Source organism: Diaphorina citri, unplaced genomic scaffold (assembly GCF_000475195.1).
Source record: "Diaphorina citri unplaced genomic scaffold, Diaci psyllid genome assembly version 1.1 scaffold522, whole genome shotgun sequence".
Taxonomy (NCBI): Eukaryota; Metazoa; Arthropoda; class Insecta; order Hemiptera; family Psyllidae; genus Diaphorina; species Diaphorina citri.
The window spans coordinates 157,868-179,414 of record NW_007377956.1 but is presented as its reverse complement, the minus strand read 5'-3'; the positions used below and the strand labels follow the sequence as shown (position 1 = coordinate 179,414).

The following is a 21,547-nucleotide window of genomic DNA, read 5'->3' as shown; positions in this document are numbered from 1 at the left end:
TTCCTCGTAAATTTATTTTATTGTCATTCTTCGATTACTTTTTTTACTGTTTTAGTAATTAAAAACAAAAGAACAATAATGATTTTTTTTTCAAATCAAGAGAGGAAAAGAAAAAAAAAGCTTACATATCATTACGTTCTCAATAAAATGCAACAAGTAGCGCATTTCCTTTTCTTCAAGCCTAGGTTTGTCATATTCATAAAACTGTAGACTTTGCTCCAATCAGACGTTATTTTTATTTTAATTTTGAAAAAATCTTTAACCCTCCACCGCCATTCGGTAAACAAAAGCTCTCAATAAAGCTTTCTTGAAATCCTTGGAAAAAAAAGCTCTCAAAATCTCCTGAAACCCCTGTAAAAAGCTTGCATATTGCAAAATGCAGGTTATTGGGCGGTGTCATTTCTTCGTTCAATTGATTCCCATCTCTTGGATGACTGACTCCTCGTAATGTGTTCTCTTTACTCCGATCTGGTGCGGAGCATGCTTTGAGTATTACCTACACTTCATCAACTACACTTCATCAATTTTTACCGTGCAGTCGAAACCTCATCAGCGCAGCGCAGCGTGTAGTCGAAATATCGTCACCGTGTAGTTACAACATGTGAACATGGTGACCGTGTGTGTAGTCGAAAATCGCTACCTTGCAGTGAAAATCGAAGTATCAACCCTACTTACTTCACTTTCCGTGTCCGAAACAGTGTCACCATAATCAAATCTTATTCTCCCAGAACCGTGCTACGTGGACTGCTCTCTAGTTAGCTTAGGCCAAATCGTCTGAGGTGCATTTATGTTCAAGAAGATCACAGGTAAGAAATTGGGCTTGCGTTTGAATGTCTCCGCATTCGCAGATGTCGTCATCCCTGTAGTCCACAGTCGAAACAGCGGCATCGTTACCCTGTAGTCTTATTATCGCTACTTTAAAATCGAAACATCGCGGCATCGTAACCCTGTAGATGCAACATCTCATCATTACCGTATCGACTAAACGATTAGAGATATTGTAAATGTTACAACAGAACACCCAAATAAGCACCATTCAATAGGATAAGGAAAGTCGTGTGATTGACACACCAGATTTTTGTTGTTTGTTCCGGGATACCTAGAACGGTTGATCGAATTGAGATGAAATTTGATACACGTCTTACATGTTCGTTACTGGAAATTTGCTGATTTGTTTTTGATTTCGGACCCTTTTGGTCCTTTGGAACCCTCGTGAGAAGTGAGAAGCCCTTTTCCTGAGCGAGAGCTGAAGTTAATTAAAATTATTAATTGAATATTATTCTGTCAGGCTAAAAGGTCCCATTAACCTTGACAAGTTCAAACAAAATGAAAATTACCTTAAGAAATTAATTGCTCCTCAGCATTTACCACAGGTATCTTAATCAATATCTTCAGGATAAAATCCGCCCCGGGCGGGAATCGAACCCGCGGCCTAGCGCTTACAAGGCAGACGCGCTACCAACTAAGCTAACTAGGCTGGCAACTGTTGTTTAATCGGGACATCTTTTTGTTGTTTGTTCCGGGGTACCTAGAACGGTTGATCGAATTGAGATGAAATTTGATACACGTCTTACGTGTTCGTTACTGGAAATTTGCTGATTTGTTTTTGATTTCGGACCCTTTTGGTCCTTTGGAAACCTCGTGAGAAGCCCTTTTCCCGAGCGAGAGCTAGCGAGTTTCTCTCTAGAAATCTTTTCAGCACCCGAGAATATGTCTTGAATTTTAGAAAAAAAAAGTAAAAATAACACACACATGCACATGCACACGTGTAGGTATATTAGTACCTACGATTCAGTCAATAAATTCTACCCTAATATGGAACGTGAAACTTTCATAAACTTTATCATACCAAGATTGGTAATATTAGTACTGTATGTATACATACCTGCCTATAGTAACCCGCGAGTTTACCAAGTTTCCATATTCCATACCAAATTATTATCTGTACCTACTACCTACATACCTATCTACCAAATTATTAACTGAGAAAAAACAGGCCCTTGGAGGAAGTTAGACGTTGAAGTCAAAGAAGAATCATTCTATCACTCTTGGGGCGTTTTCTACCACCTAACCATTGGTAATTTTAAGAAAACACATCTGGTCAAACTTTCAAACAAAATGGGGCAAAATTCCATATGGTATATCAATCGGACCCTTCTGGTTGCCAGTCGAAAGAATCATTTCGCTACAGAGACCAAAAAGTTGCCTCAATAGCAAAGTAGGACACACGAATACAGCACATCAAGACCTAAGGAAACAAAACAACAATACAGAAAAGCAAGAAATAAATATTCATTCAAAAGCTACCAGCAGTAATACGGTCGTCCGACTGTCAGTAGCTCATGCAACACTGGAAGCTCAGTAGCGATTCGTATCAGGTATCAGATAGCTGAAAGTCCGAAGCAGGCCTGGATATGACCCATTCTCTTTTGGGAAAAATCTCTTTCCATATTTCAGTTCCATATTTTCCAAAAATCTCTTTCCCTATCGTCACAAAATCGAAGAGAGAAGGAGGACAGGATAGGAGAAAGCCAGTCGTTCCTTGTTGTTGTTGTTGTTGTTGTTGTTGTTGTTGTTGTTGTTTTTCTTCTTCTTCTTCTTCTTCTTCTTCTTCTTCTTCTTCTTCTTCTCCTCCTGCACCTCATCCACCTTCTTCGTCGTCGTCTCCTTTCATTCATTCATCACTCAGTTTTCATTCAACCAACTCGAAAGTCCCCGAAATCCTAAATGCATCTTGCTGATTGAAAAACAAATGGACAAAAACAGTCCCAAGATATCCACTCCTTTTCCCGTGCATACGTATGTTCGCCTGAATATCGTCACCCAGTGAACAACAGTACGTATCGACTGTTTAAATGCGTTTTTTTTTACCCGTTTTTAGAATCCTGACACAAATGCTCTACAATGTGGTGAAAACAATTTTACATACTTGTGTTTACCGCATTTCCTTTTCTTCAAGCCTAGGTTTGTCATATTCATAAAACTGTAGACTTTGCTCCAATCAGACGTTATTTTTATTTTAATTTTAAAAAAATCTTTAACCCTCCACCGCCATTCGGTAAACAAAAGCTCTCAATAAAGCTTTCTTGAAACCCTTGGAAAAAAAGCTCTCACAATCTCCTGAAACCCCTGTAAAACGCTTGCATATTGCAAAATGCAGGTTATTGGGCGGTGTCATTTCTTCAACCACGATATATTTCTTTCTCGAGCTCTTACAACTCGTATGTGGGTTCTACCCACACTCCGTCCGACTTGAGTTGGTGAATACTAAACGAGCTTCACTCCGAGGTTGAGTGGGTGACCACCCAATCTACCACTCTTCAGGACGGAGAGTTATTTCTCATTATTTTGCTCGGAGAGAAAAAATCCGAATGAGTAGGTAGACAGAGATATAACATAGGTACCTACTTTTCAAATGACCTTACCCAAGAAACATGAGTATCTTGTTCTAATGAACGCTGCGCCAATAGCAAGATGCAATAAACCGTTAAAAAAAAAAAAAAAAAAAAAAAAAAAAAAATTGAAGAGGCCTTCACTCAAACTATCGCATAATGAACTACAAATAAATGAATTTTTAAGGCGTAAACGCGAACACAAAATATTGAAACCAGTACCCCCATCTAGCTAATATGCAAAGATCTTCTACATCTTAATGTTACACATAATTGTTATTATTATAATAACAAATAATAATTATTATTATTTTAAGAGCACATAATATTCTAATAAGAGCATGCGCAAGACTTTTACAACCTACCTACCTTAAACTTGAAAGCAGATCCTTAACCCTTTCACTGTGGTAAGATTTAGATCGACCTAAAAAAAAACAGCATCATCCATTGAATGATCTTTGCATTGGCAATCGATCTGGTCATTCTACCACCATATAATGTAGTTCGTTGTGGGCAGCATTCTCTCTACCATTTGTTATAGGGTGGAATTCCGTGTTCTTTTTTTCTGTATATTTATCCACCTATTCAAATGGGTAATCTGTTAACTTTTGTCACTAAAATGTAAACAACAAGAGTAATAAAATTTCTGAGTGACTTTCTCTGTTCGTAACTAGATTTCTGTTTCCGGTGTGTTTTCGTTTCGGACCGTATTCTGGTGGACACGATATCCTCTTTTAGCCATTATTTATTGAGGAGAGGTGGCGTAGACCATGTGCTTGGTTTACCCGGAAAATGCTGCCCCCTGTTTACTGCTACGCATTGCCACAAGTTTCGCCTGGTTTGAAATCTTATAGAAATCAGGTGAGTGGACATTTCACATTATTACTACAATGTTAGTCTATTTCTATTTTGGCCGTCCCGCCCGGACGTTCCCCTATGTCCACACATAGTCGACTGGCCGTCGATCGATGTCGACTGAACCGTCCACACTGCCTCGACAACATAGATTTACCTCGTCGATCGACGGCCGCGGCCGGTCGACTATGTTTGGACACAGCTTTAGATAGAAGTACATAGGTATGTAGGTATAATTTCTATTATCACACTATGAGAGGTGAGATAAGGTAGACGGGCCACGAGTTGTTCTCATATTGTGAATGAAAAGTCGACTTTTGCACGAATGGTAATCTACAGTCTTAAGTTCAGAACTTGGTCCGTTTTCGGGCGCTTTTCGTTCATGTGCGTCCACTAAAACCTTAGCAGTCATGCTGGATGCCGGCCGCTCACGCTAAGAGGGTCTGAGAGACGTAGGTCTGCAAAGCACAAAAAACAGAAGTTTTTTTTTATTATTATTTTTTAAAGAGGTTTGACAGAGGGAACTGTAACTGCTAAGGTCTTATCGTCCCGAAATCGAAGAGAGAAAAAAGACAGGATAGGAGAAAGCTAGCCATTCCGAGAACGAACATTATCCCATCAGGATAAAATCCACCCCGGGCGGGAATCGAACCCGCGGCCTAGCGCTTACAAGGCAGACACACTACCAACTAAGCTAACTAGGCTGGAAAAACAGAAGTACAAAGTTCTTTTTATCATACGAACTGTAACACTCGAGATGAGTTAATTTACCCTGGGGTCTGTAACCCAATGTTAAAATGAATGTCGACTTTTGCGCGAGCGATGGTCCTATATTAAATCAACATGAAGTCAACCTTAGCGTAGGTGGTAATCGACCATAATACGCCGAACACCTATTGTGCGTCTATGGGAAAAATACGTAGATTTATTCCAAAAAGTACCTGCTAAATACTTCGTACGTGATTTTAACAATGAAAATTATCACGTTAAACGCTATTGAACTATTGAGGCCTTACTTTTCTTTTGTTAAATGGTGGATTTTGTACATTTTTTTTTTTTCTTTTGTTTGAATGTTTTTCGAACTATCAGGACAATATTATTTGGTACCTTACCAACCTTGTGATGGGATTCAGTAGGGATTTTAGGTGTGAACCCTATCGCGGTACCTATTATAGGTATTCGGTAGGTAGTTTAGGTAAGTATCTGTAGGTATTCATCAATACTGTCAGACAATAGGGCAGGTAATGGTATTTATGGCATAATAAATATTATTGTTTCTCTTTCTTGACATGTCATTTCGTGAGAATTTTCTAATATGATGAGAAAAAGTCGAGTTTTTGTGACCTTTCTTTATTTTAATTCTTAACCTATTTTAAGGTTCTGTACTGCTATAGTTTGGTAGATAATGCTAAAAATATAATCTAAAATATAAGAGACCTTCTGGCTGACAAATGAATACAAATTTAGCTAAGCAGTAGGCACCTAATCCGATCGTTTTTGTTTAGTCCAAATCGAATTGGGTCTTTATGTCATACTCTACATTTGGGTCACACCTGTGAAATTAGGGTTTCCAGTAATTAATAATCGTAAGCCTACTTAAGCTAGAAAAAAGTCAATTTTTAGAACGAAGATATAGGTAGTAAATCTGTTTTAAGAAAATGACAAAAATTCTGTTTATACCTACTCAATATGATAATGTTCTAAATATTCACATTCCTTGGATTCTGGAGGACTTCAGCAGACCACGGTGGACCATAAATCAATTCCCACGTTATCTGTGGATAATGTTACCTAGGTCTCATCATTTTCATATTTTACAAGTTTAGAAGTTTAAGATTTACAACTCAACACAAACACAGGCAAACACATCTGGTCAAACTTTCAAACAAAATGGGGCAAAATTCCATAAGGTACATCAATCGGACCCTTCTGGTTGCCAGTCGAAAGAATCATTTCGCTACCAAACACATCTGGTCAAACTTTCAAACAAAATGGGGCAAAATTCCATAAGGTACATCAATCGGACCCTTCTGGTTGCCAGTCGAAAGAAACATTTCGCTACCGAGAACAAAGTTGCCTAATAGCAAAGTAGGACACACGAATACAGCACATCAAGACCTAAGGAAACAAAACAACAATACAGAAAAGCAAGAAATAAATATTCATTCAAAAGCTACCAGCAGTAATACGGTCGTCCGACTGTCAGTAGCTCATGCAACACTGGAAGCTCAGTAGCGATTCGTATCAGGTATCAGATAGCTGAAAGTCCGAAGCAGGCCTGGATATGACCCATTCTCTTTTGGGAAAAATCTCTTTCCATATTTCAGTTCCATATTTTCCAAAAATCTCTTTCCCTATCGTCACAAAATCGAAGAGAGAAGGAGGACAGGATAGGAGAAAGCCAGTCGTTCCGAGAACGAAGCTTATCTGTTGCGGATAAAGTTCGCCCCGGGCGGAAATCGAACCCACGACCTGCCGCTTACAAGGAAGGTGGGCTACCTTCCAAGCTAAGGTCTGCGACGAAACTAAAGTAGGCATTTCTGGCAAAGATCCTAATAATATCTCGATGTTTACATTATGGTAATCCAGATATCTCCACTTATTTCTATGTCTTCTAGCACGTACCGTACCTACGTACTTCAAAGTTGCTAAGACCGGCCACACAGGTTACGGTCTCCAAAAAAGCCTGGACATAGACCAGCCTTTTCGGCCTTAAAGTGTGTGACAGGCCGTTCCAACAGAACTACTTTTTTGCTGACTATCAAGAGTACCTACCATGAGCTCAGCAATAAAACCACATGTGGAAATCCTTTTTTTTCCATTAACCCCTTTCTTTTTTTTTTTTTTTTTTTTTTTTTTTTTTTTTTAAGAAAAAAGTTCTTGTATTTTAATCAAATGTTTGCCTATCCCTATAGTTCCCAAGTAGATCACATCGTATTAATTAAGAGGGTGTGTCCATTGTGTCCAAAGTTAAAAAGTGTCAAACTTAAAAGAGTGATGTATTGGTTTAAACTTTAAAATAAGATTTTTTCTCTTGCCAGCCTAGTTAGCTTAGTTGGTAGTGCGTCTGCCTTGTAAGCGCTAGGCCGCGGGTTCGATTCCCGCCCGGGGCGGATTTTATCCTGCTGGGATACTCGTCGTCTCCTTTCATTCATTCATCACTCAGTTTTCATTCAACCAACTCGAAAGTCCCCGAAGTCCTAAATACATCTTGCTGATTCAAAAACAAATGGACAAAAACAGTCCCAAGATATCCGCTCATACAATCCCGTGCATACGTATGTATGTTCGCCTGAATATCGTCACCCAGTGAACAACAGTACGTATCGACTGTTTAAATGCGTTTTTTACCCGTTTTTAGAATCCTGACACAAATGCTCTACAATGTGGTGAAAACAATTTTACATACTTGTGTTTACCGCATTTCCTTTTCTTCAAGCCTAGGTTTGTCATATTCATAAAACTGTAGACTTTGCTCCAATCAGACGTTATTTTTATTTTAATTTTGAAAAAATCTTTAACCCTCCACCGCCATTCGGTAAACAAAAGCTCTCAATAAAGCTTTCTTGAAATCCTTGGAAAAAAAAGCTCTCAAAATCTCCTGAAACCCCTGTAAAAAGCTTGCATATTGCAAAATGCAGGTTATTGGGCGGTGTCATTTCTTCGACCACGATATATTTCTTTCTCGAGCTCTTACAACTCGTATGTGGGTTCTACCCACACTCCGTCCGACTTGAGTTGGTGAATACTAAACGAGCTTCACTCCGAGGTTGAGTGGGTGACCACCCAATCTACCACTCTTCAGGACGGAGAGTTATTTCTCATTATTTTGCTCGGAGAGAAAAAATCCGAATGAGTAGGTAGACAGAGATATAACATAGGTACCTACTTTTCAAATGACCTTACCCAAGAAACATGAGTATCTTGTTCTAATGAACGCTGCGCCAATAGTTAAAATTCTAAATGACTCCCCGCGAGAAGTTTTTATTATGGGCTGCAGCACATCTCGGTAGGTTTTCTTACTTTCTGTTACAATAAGTACAGGGAACGCATTACTATTTATTTATGTAATGAGCTAATGAGAAAGTATTTGAAGAGGTCCAAATTTTCAAAATCGGGAAATGGGTGGAAATATCAGTTTCAGGGTCCCCTGAGTTTAAAAAATTGGTTTTTACTATGGGCTGGCTGTAGGGCTGCAGATTCCGTCGTACAGAAAAAGCCCACTTTAGGTGTAGGGGCAAACAGCGCGCCAATAGTTAAAATTCTAAATGACTCCCCGCGAGAAGTTTTTATTATGGGCTGCAGCACATCTCGGTAGGTTTTCTTACTTTCTGTTACAATAAGTACAGGGAACGCATTACTATTTATTTATGTAATGAGCTAATGAGAAAGTATTTGAAGAGGTCCAAATTTTCAAAATCGGGGAATGGGTGGAAATATCAGTTTCAGGGTCCCCTGAGTCTGAAAAATTGGTTTTTACTATGGGCTGTAGGGCTGCAGATACCGTCGTACAGAAAAAGCCCACTTTAGGTGTAGGGGCAAACAGCCCCAAAAAGATGGGGTAAGCCTATACGACTTTGGTACTCATCTAGAACATGTGTACGCAATTAGTATGCAGCCAGAATCCAAACTGCAGTGCCCTCCCTAGCTAATCCAATGTCCTTTAGCCAGCTGCACTAATTGGGACTGACTGCACTCACTGAAACGGCAAACAGCCCCAAAAAGATGGGGTAAGCCTATACGACTTTGGTACTCATCTAGAACATGTGTACGCAATTAGTATGCAGCCAGAATCCAAACTGCAGTGCCCTCCCTAGCTAATCCAATGTCCTTTAGCCAGCTGCACTAATTGGGACTGACTGCACTCACTGAAACTCTTGCCAAAATTACAAACAATACGGAACGCCCCAAAACCTCAATATATACACGAACCTCTAAAACCTCTTGAAAATGAATAAATAATAAATAAATCAGAAAACGGGTTTCTCCAATGGTCATTTTCTGCGATCAATTGGACCATTCATCAAGATTTTTAGTGCTTGGATGTCATAATATTAGCATAAAAGAACATTGAATCTAATATCTATCTCAACACATATCCGTGGGCCATGAATAAATAATAAATAAATCAGAAAACGGGTTTCTCCAATGGTCATTTTCTGCGATCAATTGGACCATTCATCAAGATTTTTAGTGGTTGGATGTCATAATATTAGCATAAAAGAACATTGAATCTAATATCTATCTCAACACATATCCGTGGGCTATTTGATAGCCTACCTACTGTCAGTGGATTCCTCGTAAATAAAATAGAGACGATATAACTTTCATAATCGTAACTCATATTAAGTACATAGATAGATACATAAGTGCTCAATACTCATAGGTACATACTATATTAGCGACTTATTTATCTAAATATGAGCAGTTCTACATAATAATTCTGTATAAATAATTTATTTACATAGTAGATAAAGTTACCTATGCCAATATTATAATGGAGTAAACGCCGCGCCGGGGGCATTCTCAAATAAATGAGGAGCAAATTCCATGTCTTGGCTGGAATCGAACCCGCGTCCTCCTATTTACCAATCACCTTGACCACTACGCCACCAAGGCAGGGTCACTAGTTTGCTAAAGAAACGCCTTTACTAATTACCAAATATCTCCTAACCATTTGTCATCGCCCCTAACCTCTACCATCATAACCATCAGAAACCAATAATTTATGCAACTGAGAAAAGGTTCACTGATTTAATACCTATACAACATACATATGTGTACATAGTTCAGTGATTTATATACAATAAAGACTATGCATAAGTATATACATATATTTATTTTATTCGTTCTTAATCACCACAAACAAAAAAAAAAAAACTTACGACTGGATATTATGAGAAATAAAGTTGTATACGGGATATGAGAGCTTGAGTCATTCTTGGAAATGGCTTGATTTTATTTGCCGGCAGACCTACGCATACTTGATTAGCTTGATAGACGAGACGTTACGTTCTTTGGTCTTCGGGTCGGAAAACGAATGAAGAAAACAGGATAAGTTTTTTGTCCTTGAAAGAAGGGAAAACAGTCTGTCTCTGAAGAAGAGAGCTGAAAAGTGAATAGCTGAATATTGGCCTACATAAATTTTATGCATTTCCACCTCTTTTTTTTTTTTTAAAAAAAAAAAGAGATTTGATAGAGGGAACTGTAACCACTAAGGTCTTATCGTCCCGGAATTGAAGAGAAATGACTTTCATGGCTCACCAGACATACCCCTGAAATGGTAGAACGGGGTTTAGAGAACGGTGTTAGTTATCTTAATAACACCGTTCTCAAAGAGATCATTATTTCATTGCTTACCACTAAAACCAGGGATTTTGTTTGTAGATGTTATTACACAACACAATCAAACTTTATTCACCTTCGTATGACGAATCCAACCTACCTGCCTGTTTTCCCATCCTATCAAGCCAAGATTTGCTAGGATATCTAAAACAACAATTTAAAGACTACACCTAAATCTAAGTTCTGTAGGGCATGGCCGAACTTGTGGAAAATAATAAAAAATACGGTCGCGCTGCGCGCTCCCTATTAGCTGCATAGTTATCAAACTAAAAACTAATAAAGGAAGGACGGACTAAAAACAGAAAAAAAAGTTTCAACTTTGGGCCTGTCAAGATCGCAAGACCACAGCTGCAGCGTGCTTGGAAACTTTGATGTAACATCGACAGGGTCAGCTCATGGACCGTGACTTGCTTTTACCATTTTGTCAATTTTTACTTTTTTACATTCTATTAATACATACCTAGAGCTATAGATGATTAAGTTTAAATAAGGCGAGCGAGGAAAAGTTTTCTCTCCCGCAGTCTCTGCACTCTGTGTATTTCTTATGGTGATTTTAGCGATCAAAAATTGATCATATCTCAGGATCAGTTTAGATTTTCGCAAAATCCTTTCTTATTGCACACCTAGACCATAAACGGAATATTCCTACCAAATTTCAGCTTCCTAGGTGTTGTGGTTCTGGAGATAGAGTGATCAGTGTGTGAATGGATCTCGTTCTTATAATATAAGATTTTCCTACTTGGCTCCTGCTACCAGTTTCAATGAATTCGTTGGAATAACTGCTCCATTCACTTTCCATTGGAGCAGTGCACTTTGTCCACTCACCACTGCTGCAGTGGTCCCGAACGGAAAATACAACTCTACTGTCTCTAGTAATCTTCCTCATTCCTCAGTACAACCAAGTGCAATGTCACACTCTTGAAAAGTCCGAATCATGCCAGTCCACATTGCTAACAATTTTGAATGTTCAGTTTTTCCTAGTTTTTATTGCTTCAATTTTAGGATTTTTGACATCTCCATCAATTTCATCGGTATGATTTCTCCAATTGCGGTAGTGACAACTCATCCAATGAAAAGAATTGGTTCGGTTTCTTCACCTCACCAATTTCATTGGTGGAGATGTCAAAACTACAAGTCAGATACATCATAATATATTATTTACTAATGAATTAGTGGAGATGTCAAAATTACAAGTCAGATAGGTATCATAAATAGTATATTTTTATCAATAAATTGGTGGAGATGCCAAAATTACAAGAAAGAAAAATCTGAATCGTCTCTCTCTCTCTCTCTCCTTCTTGTTATGATGAGATTGTAGTGTTCTTCTTCTTCTTCTTCTTCTTCTTCTTCTTCTTTGTCACAATGCTAGAGTAAAGGGTCCGGTTTGAGCAGTAGAAATTCCTACCACATAATACCTGTATTATGTCTCTTATCGCCTATCTGATGAGGGACAAACTACGGGATGGGCATGCTAAGACACAGACCACATGCGCCTAATGTATTAGTTGTTCCATTGCTACCAAATAAAAACGGTTAAGAGCTTTCTTACCGTTATTAATATTTCTCACATTTTCTTTCTGCAGTAGTTTGGACTCAAGATGACTGGGTGACTTGGACATGACGCAAGTTTGAGAGCGTAGGTGTCATACTGGTTTGGCGTAGAACAAAATAATATCTCATTGAGAAAGTTAATTCCATGTAGAAGTAGGAGTATTGGCTCATAAACAGTAGTTTGGACTCAAGATGACTGGGTGACTTGGACATGACGCAAGTTTGAGAGCGTAGGTGTCATACTGGTTTGGCGTAGAACAAATATCTCATTGAGAAAGTTAATTCCATTTAGAAGTAGGAGTATTGGCTCATAAGCAGTCACTGGTAGTCTCACGTTCTGAAGACCCGGGTTTGAAACTTTGCCTTGTTTCGTTTGAGATTGGGTCTTGCGAAAAAATTTCCTTCAAATTGATAGGTACTTGAATGAACTACAATAGTTAAGTGATGTGTAGGTATAAATCTCATTCATACAAACTGGACCTCAAGGAAGCCTGATTGGGCCCAAAGTTAATGAAGAAATTTCCTTCAACAATTTATTTTATGTTAGGTTTAGCTTACTCCAACTTGGATGTTTTTCACGCATCCGCCCTGGCTGCGATTCATAAAGTGCGTTTTAGCACGAGACTGTAAATTTTTATAATAGGGATAAACTTCAAATCAAATAAAGAAACACATTATTCTTTCAGTTGATTGTTGACTGTAATTTCGTGAAGGTCCACATTATAGGTAGGTACCTACACTTATTTCACCGTGCTTCTTATAGATGAGCTTGGCACAGGCTATGGTGACATCCACATCCTTCAGGAGAGCTGAAACAGGAAACCATGCCTGGTGATAAAAGGCGTCCAGTACCATTCTAGTCCAGTTGGACAAAATTCTCCTCTGCAAAACTGTAGATAAATATTGAAACTAGATTCGTATAAGCCATCCTTTAGGGCTGTTTGCAACTACACACAAGCCTCAAACTGGGCTTTTGGTGTATGGAGTTAAGCAATAAGCATCAATAGTGAAACTAACTAGACACTGGAATGCTACTGGATGACAGTGGTATTTACACCAGGTCAGTCGTAAATTTTTGGTTCGCAGACTAAAGATATGTAGCTCGCCAAAGGGTCTCCTAGTCATCTAAGTAACTCGCGACCCATAAAGGGTTGGCGACCCCTGTGGTAGAGTGTTTACGGGCTTCGTGTGATCTAGCGCTAAGTCTCTGCCACCTACCTTCACAAGTGACATTGCAGCCTCCGCCGGGATTCTCAACACCACACCAGCTACTACTGATTTGAAAGAGGCCGTAACAGCGGCCACCCTGGGCCGGATGTCGGGCCACCACATTGGTACGGAAGTGACTTTCATGGCTCACCAGACATACCCCTGAAATGGTAGAACGGGGTTTAGAGAACGGTGTTAGTTATCTTAATAACACCGTTCTCACCTCCTGAATGTGCCAAACTGTTCTGACTTGGCAGCGCTACTAAAGAGTTCATTATTTCATTGCTTACCACTAAAACCACTACTTACCACTAAAACCAGGGATTTTGTTTTTAGATGTTATTACACAACACAATCAAACTTTATTCACCTTCGTATGACGAATCAACCTACTTGCCTGTTTTCCCGTCCTATCAAGCCAAGATTTGCTAGGAGATCTAAAACAACAATTCAAAGACTACACCTAAATCTAAGTTCTGTATCTAAAACAATTTAGAGACTACACCTAAATCTAATAAGATTAACTAAACATAACTCAAACTGTCAACAAATGGCGTAGCTGACGTCAACCTCCCCCCTTCTCTTGTCTAGTCTCTGGTGATAACACCAAATACACCAACACCATATTCATACCATTACCAAAGCCAGAACTGGAGGTCCGGAAATCGTAGGATTGGGTTTGGATCTACTTGTCAGTGACGTGCAGTGTAGAGGGGCACAGGCTGAGACGGTATAACCTACTTTTTGCATTGTTCCAGAGCTTTCTAAGAAACTCAAACGAGAAGTCAGTTGGGATGAATTTCACAGGGAGCAGAAATAAGAGAGAGTCCATAATTTTACCACTCTAATAAATTTAAAATGATTCCCTAATCCCTAACCAATAAGCAGCTAGTAAGGGGTGTGTTTTATGTGTGATTTGGGAGGCTCATCCAGGATAAGTATGACCGTTTGACCCAAAATACCGAGAGATATACCTACGGATAGATATTTAGAATTGGCAGCTGAAACTTGGCCGTTGCTAGTCGATTGCATCTTTTAACTAGATACCCCTAGGTAAAAATTTGCTTCGGATTCTTTTTCTCCTCGTCCTTTGGCAATCAAATTTTACTCAAACTGCTTTGACTCCTTGATATTCAATAAACCCCCTTCGGACCTAACCCCCCTTCAATAATCTCCTTGATTCTTGCAAGAATTGGACGAAATCACACGACACTATACTGCTTAGTTTTCTATGAGGTTGGGTTGGATGCCTTGTGCCACGACATAGATTATGAAACTTGGACTTGTAAGTTTTTTTTATTGGCTTTTTGTTTCAAAGATTCGCGCGTGGGGACAAAGGAATAACATTATCTTGAAGTGCGCGCACTCGCGCAGACACCCAGATTGAAACCTGGGAGAGCTGCATGACTGCATGCAGATATCGTTTTGTTTAATTAACTTGATTCCTTTATCAAGTTTTCGCAACATTGTTACATAAGTATGTAACCTGATAGAATCGCTTTTAGACAACCTACTTCAGCACGAAAACTTGCCCATCTGGGGAACTCCCTGGTCGAGGAATGGGGTTCCAGTCTAGTATCTCTGGATCGAAAGCTGATAGACCTACCCGAATATTGAGGTGTTGAAAAGTCTACTAATGCTCTGTGAGGAGCAATAGTTTTGAGGTTGGGACATAATAACGAGACGAAAAATTGATATTAAGCTGTGTACACACATTGTCGACGGCCGTTGATCGACATATCGCTCCACGGTCGTCGACTATGTGTGGACACATCTTTACTGCTTGCCTAACTGTGACTGGAAAATACAGTAGAATCTAGGACAATTTATAGCTATGCAGGAAAGTCATGCCGTCATACGTCAAGAGATGTTTCTAATCCTAGCTTTTCTAAAGCTGTGGCCACACATAGTCGACACCATCGATCGACGATGTGAATCTATGTTGTCGAGGCTGTGTACGGTTTCAGTCGACGGCATCGACTATATGTGTGAACACAGCTTTTGGATTCACCTCGTCGATCGACGGCGTCGATTATGACAGCTTTCATACTTTCACAATTGGTATTCATATAATATTCATAAATAATTATTATTATTTTAATATGTATTATCATAAAGCTGTCTATACAACATATATCACACCAAGTATTACCGAGCGTAGCTTTGGCTACAACATGTGACGACGGTGTTCCAGCGTGTCACACATCTCGTCAACTCTACCGATAAATTATCACTGGTGCCATGACCCGTGACATCTCATAATATTATCATCAACATTGTCATACTACCTTCTTCATTCATTCCGACATTTCTCGCCTTATCATATGGCACAATAGCGTGGTACCGTGTCTGGATATAGGTGCCGTATTCATTATGATATAGGTGCCATATGCATTATGATATACATAGGTGCTATAAGCATTACTGGAGATACAATGTATTTCTTGTGACGCTGCGCTGTTGATAGATTAGAAAGTGTAATAGTGTAGATATCTAATGTACCCATGTAGTGTGAATGTATGGCAAATACCCAAAGACACTAATGCATGGGTATTGTTCATTTACACCAAATGATATTGTTCATTTGAGGTCATTTTGATATAATTATGGCATATTTTATTATAAATATCGGGGGGGGGAGTGAGGGGTCACAGTTTGCACTTATCTTCATTGATACCTACATAGTATCATAGGTAAGAGTACGGTACAACACGGATACATTAAGAGTGCTCGTCTACCAATTAGAAGGGCAGGGGTTCGAATCTCTGCAATGTTGTTTTCACTCCCTCCTTCTCTTCCTTCACTCTCTTCCTCCTTCTTCTTCTCCTCCTTCTTTCAACCAAATTTATCGTTGATCATCCTTGAAAGTATAAACTCTGTCGTGTTTCGTTTCAATATCTCACTTGTGTTTTAGCATCTCCACTAATTCTGGAGGATGTGTCTCTATCTCTCTCGCTCTCTCTCCCTCTCTCTCTCTCTCTCTCTCTCTCTCCCTCTCTCTCTCATCTGTAGATATCAAAGCAAAATCTAGGAGTGGTTCAAAGTGTAGGTCTAACCTAGAGAGCTTCATCTCTCTCTCTCTCTCTTACGGTCAAGTGAGGACATACGTCATAGTTAGAAGGACAGGGGTTCGAATCTCTGCATTGTTGTTTTCACTCCCTCCTTCTCTTCCTTCACTCTCTTCCTCCTTCTTTCAACCAAATTTATCGTTGATCATCCTTGAAAGTACAAACTCTGTCGTGTTTCGTTTCAATATCTCACTTGTGTTTTAGCATCTCCTCTAATTCTGGAGGATGTGTCTCTATCTCTCTCGCTCTCTCTCCCTCTCTCTCTCTCTCTCATCTGTAGATATCAAAGCAAAATCTAGGAGTGGTTCAAAGTGTAGGTCTAACCTAGAGAGCTTCGTCTCTCTCTCTCTCTCTCTTACGGTCAAGTGAGGACATACGTCATAAATTATTTTCATGTCATCTTAAATATTGGGTTTCAAAATGGTGGGAGTCCGACAGACCATGTCAGGAATGGAAGTTGGCAAAACATCTGTCTGAGTTTATAAACATAAATGACACAAAATGATGTCTTGAAATTTATAAATGTCTCCTAAATGACGAAAAATTACCCACGACGTTCTGGCCGGTCCTCCTAACAAATCCTCTTTGGAATAGATTAGGGAGCGGCGCGGTCTCTTGATTGTAAATCTTTCGCGGTGCTGGGGGGCCTTAGCAAGAGAATAAATTTATGTTAATGGATTTAGGGAGTTTGTTTTGAGATCTAGGAATTTTGAGCCGCGAGCCCGCCTGAGTGAGATATTGTCTAGGTGGGAAATATAAAATACCTAGGTGTTCATGTGTGTGCGTGAATTATTGGTTGATAAAAGTGTTGGACACATAGGTTGTAGGTACCTATCTACATATAGACACATATCTAATGCATAATGATTACGTATTGTTTAATCAATCTATTTAGATGGGTTTCGTGCAAGTTCATTGGTCAATCATTTGGTGTGATGTACTTTATCTATCATTCTGCTCTTTATATGTTTTTTTAAGAGATGAGAGCTCTTTGTCAGGATGATTTTTTTTCCTTTTTTTTCGGTGTCAGTGTCCTTGACTATCCAAATGATTTTAAATATTACTGTTCCTTATTTTTGTGAAAGTCCTTTTTTCGCTCTACCTAACCGCACATACCCACCTACAACGCCTATACATGAGAAAGTTTTGGTTGATAAAAGTGTTGGACACATAGGTTGTAGGTACCTATCTACATATAGACACATATCTAATGCATAATGATTACGTATTGTTTTATCAATCTATTTAGGTGGGTTTCGTGCAAGTTCATTGGTTAATCATTTGGTGTGATGTACTTTATCTATCATTCTGCTCTTGTCAGGATTATTTTTTTCTTTTTTTTTTCGGTGTCAGTGTCTTTGACTATCCAAATGATTTTAAATATTACTGTTCCTTATTTTTGTGAAAGTCCTTTTTTCGCTCTACCTAACCCCACATACCCACCTACAACGCCTATACATGAGAAAGTCGGCAAAACAGGGCACAGCCATCGCGTCAACCGCCTTTAACACACAAAGTAGGACAGAGTGATCATGTGCGGGATGGCAAACCAGTTCAATACATCCATTGTATATCTGCCTACAGATCTGAACAATGTGCCATTATAACACAATATGGAAAACAATATAATGGAATAGTTGGAGCAATTAAAATGTCACACCACCCCAACACCCTACAACGACAAACCTGACAGCATTAGTACTTGATGACAACACCCTATCTTGAGAACGACATAGCTGGCATAATTGTGAACGACATAGCTGGCATAATAAGAACGGCATATCTGACATATATGGAAAACAATATAATGGAATAGTTGGAGCAATTAAAATGTCACACCACCCCAACACCCTACAACGACAAACCTGACAGCATTAGAACTTAACGACAACACCCTATCTTGAGAACGACATAGCTGGCATAATAAGAACGGCATATCTGACATACCTGGCATAATATTAGAGTACTGATAGAGAGGTGACTACCGCCCTACCAATGACAATTAGTGACATAGCTATGCAACATTCGATTATTAGAACTTGGAACATTGAAGCTTGAGGTCTACCATCTCATGTTATACAGTCAAATGTTACCTCTGAGAATGTCCGGAGACTATACCTACCCGAATCGTCTCTAAGTAATCTCAAAGGTAAAGTGAAATATAGACTCGGAAATAAAGTTATTAGAACCAACATTCCTGTCATTTGAACAACATTAGTTTCTTGAATAAGAACTTTACCTCCGTGTGTATCTCACTAGACTTCCACTCCCGAGGTCCTGGGTTCATTTTAAACTTCAATCAACTCAAAAGTGCGTCTCGAAAAAAGCCCAAGTGACGTCCCAGACTCCTGGACAGTCACCCATTCAGATACAAACCACGCACGACGTTGGTTAACTTCATTAGTCCGTTTCGAACTGGTGGTGCATTCAATGTAAGAGTTTTTCACAGAATCCGCCTAGCCTAGCCAAACTTCCTAACCATTAATTTGAAGATTAGATAATACATACATCGGTCCTATGTATACCTACTTAGTTTTCGGCCAAAATACCCATGTATGTTTTCACTAATTTATTCGACAGTGACCCATTCTTCTTAGAACACCTCCTACGCACGGTTATAGGTCTCCCAGAACTCCTATTCGTTTGCATTATTTGACTCTCAGGTCACCTTAGTAGGCGACCTTAAAAATTTAACAACATTCTCTGTGGATATTATTGTTAAAAATAATACTTTATTGGTCATCATCATTATTCTATGTGGATGTTAAACATAGGAAGGTACCTACAGGATGGTGCAAGTTTTCGACTACAAATAATAATTCTTTTTCTTCGCTTTTTCCCGTGTACAGACGGGGTCGGCGTTTTTCGTCAGCCTCTCAATCAGCCCTAACTAGGGTGATTGGTTTGGGCTGACATTTGGTTATGGCTGCAAATTTTACGAGTGGATGGCCTTCGCACTCAATCTTTGTTATTTTTTAACAAGGGAAATTGAGGCCTGTATACCTCCCTGTTTAAAGTACCCCAGCCAGACTAACCTGGTCTACTCCCTGTTTAACGTCCCCTTGTCAGACAGTTAGGACAGACATATTTCAGTCCTCCTTTCGGAATTGCCAAATTGGTTTTACTGTGGTCTTTTCACACCCTGTATGAATGTGAAACAAATGAATGACCTATGATCTCTGAAGGTGATGCGCTCTAGAGTTCATATAGTGAACTAATTTCCGTGCTAATTTGCATTAACATTATTTTTATTTTAGAGAGATCCGTTCTCGTAAGGCTAATTAACTTTTTCCATTTCGAAAGTAAGACACATGGCCCAGAAGGCCTACCAGGGTGTCTAAAAGAAACAGGAAAAGAAAATATCCCCTTCTAAATTAAACAAATGCCTAATTACGTATCCCTGCCTAACCCATTTTAGGAAAACTATAGGTATAGAAAGTAAAAATAATAATAATAAAAAAATCCATCTGGTCAGGGTTGGAAACTAGTTTGAACCCTGACGAAAGTTCGAAACTAGTACTTCCGAGTCCGGGTCTAGTGCTCTTGTTTCTTATTTGTGGAGTGCTTTTGACCACTCAGCCACCAAGGTGCCTACTATACGAAGGTAATGCTAAGGTACTTACAGTCGTTAATCAGGCTCAAAGGAATATCGTGCTCGTACAGTAACCTCGCCATTTCACACTTGGTGAACTTCTCGCCGCAGAAGTCGAAATTGCCGGTCCCATTCTTATACTCCATGTAGCCTATGTAGGACTGTACGGCCGCCAATATCATCACAAATACCAGCAGACCGGCGGCTATGTACCGCCTCACCCTCTCCTTACCCTCCACTTGGACCATTTGGAAATCGAACGTCATGGCGGATGTCCCTAGGGAGAAAGGCACAGAAGAGTCAGCGGCAATAACAACGTTGAGTTTTATTTTTTCATGTGAGTTCCCATGAGAGCCCGAGGCGCCTACATCAAAATCACACACCAAGCTTAAACCAAAACCTTCTCTCTTTTTTCGCCTAATATCTCAGTTGCTCACGTCAGAGGCATCGCGGGATCTGTCTATTAGTTAGAAAACAAAATTTCCTACTATTTTCACCTATTATTTGACACATTTAACTCAGTACGGCGCGGAGTTAGAAGGGGTTAAATTTCAGCAAAAACCCAAAAAAAAAAAAAAAAAAAAAAAAAAAAAAAAATCGGCTCTTATGGGTTAATTATTTCAAGTGATTATTTCATTACAAATTTTCATTAGTAAATGGTTTCTTCAAATTAAAATGATCCTAAAGGACCTAAAGCAAACCTAGCCCCTTGACAAATGGAGTATGCCTGAAGGCATGTGATGTGTTTAAAGTTTAATAGGGGGTTGATTTCGGACAAGGATAGGAAAATAATTAATGTAAAATATAGATCGGCACATTTACCTTTCTAGGTTCGGATCCTTATAGGCGATCTTTTGTTTTTCAACACTTGGACACAAATTCACGCTCTGTCTTCATTCTCAACTGATGTACTATATAGTGTCTTCCCGTTTGGTGGTCTCACTACGGAATGTTTATAGTGAATTAGTGACACTATTACGCGATGTTATCAATGGTCCTCTTATCAATGATAAGCTTGTGAATGAGACTACAGGTGCATCTGAAACGTTCTATTCATCAAGGACGAAACACGAGAACACCGGAAACTAATCTCCTTGATTGGAAATCGAACCCGGGATCTTCTGCTTCGCAAGAAAGTGTGTTACCATTACCACTGAACCAACCGTGCATGTTCTGGTCTTTATCTATTATTTTCCTACTTGGCTCTTGCTATGCTTTCCTGTTTTCAACGAATTCGTTGGAATAACTGCTCACTTTCCATTGGAGCAGTGCACTTTGTCCACTCACCACTGCTGCAGTGGTCCCGAATGGAAAATACAACTCTACTGTCTCTAGTAATCTTCCTCATTCCTCAGTACAACCAAGTCACACTCTTGAAAAGTCCGAATCATGCCAGTCCGAATTCCGGCATGCCTGGCACATGCCCGCACACCACGCGCTACCCAGCGTGACATACCACAATTACAAACTTGGCATACCACATTTGATGGATTGAAAATTCGAACAATGTCCACTGCCTCAAATAGGTATGGACA

At 39.3% G+C, this 21,547-nt stretch overlaps 2 protein-coding genes across 2 annotated transcripts in view; one reads left to right on the top strand and one right to left on the bottom strand.

Annotated features, from left to right (window-relative positions):
- Window positions 1–3,964: 3,964 nt before the first annotated feature.
- Window positions 3,965–21,547, top strand: part of LOC103509718 (chondroadherin-like protein) — a 57,574-nt gene continuing 39,991 nt past the window's right edge. The window contains exon 1 of the mRNA XM_026823996.1: window positions 3,965–4,253. The gene's annotated coding sequence lies outside the window, so the exon portion shown is untranslated. The remainder of the gene's footprint in view (window positions 4,254–21,547) is intronic.
- LOC103509720 (lysozyme-like) lies at window positions 12,882–20,988 on the bottom strand (the record flags this gene model as incomplete). Its single annotated transcript, XM_026823998.1, has 4 exons — window positions 20,835–20,988; window positions 20,044–20,289; window positions 13,362–13,514; window positions 12,882–12,952 (listed from the first exon to the last, which is right to left on the bottom strand). Coding segments are annotated over exons 2-4 (459 nt in total), but the record flags the coding sequence as incomplete, so codon positions are not given.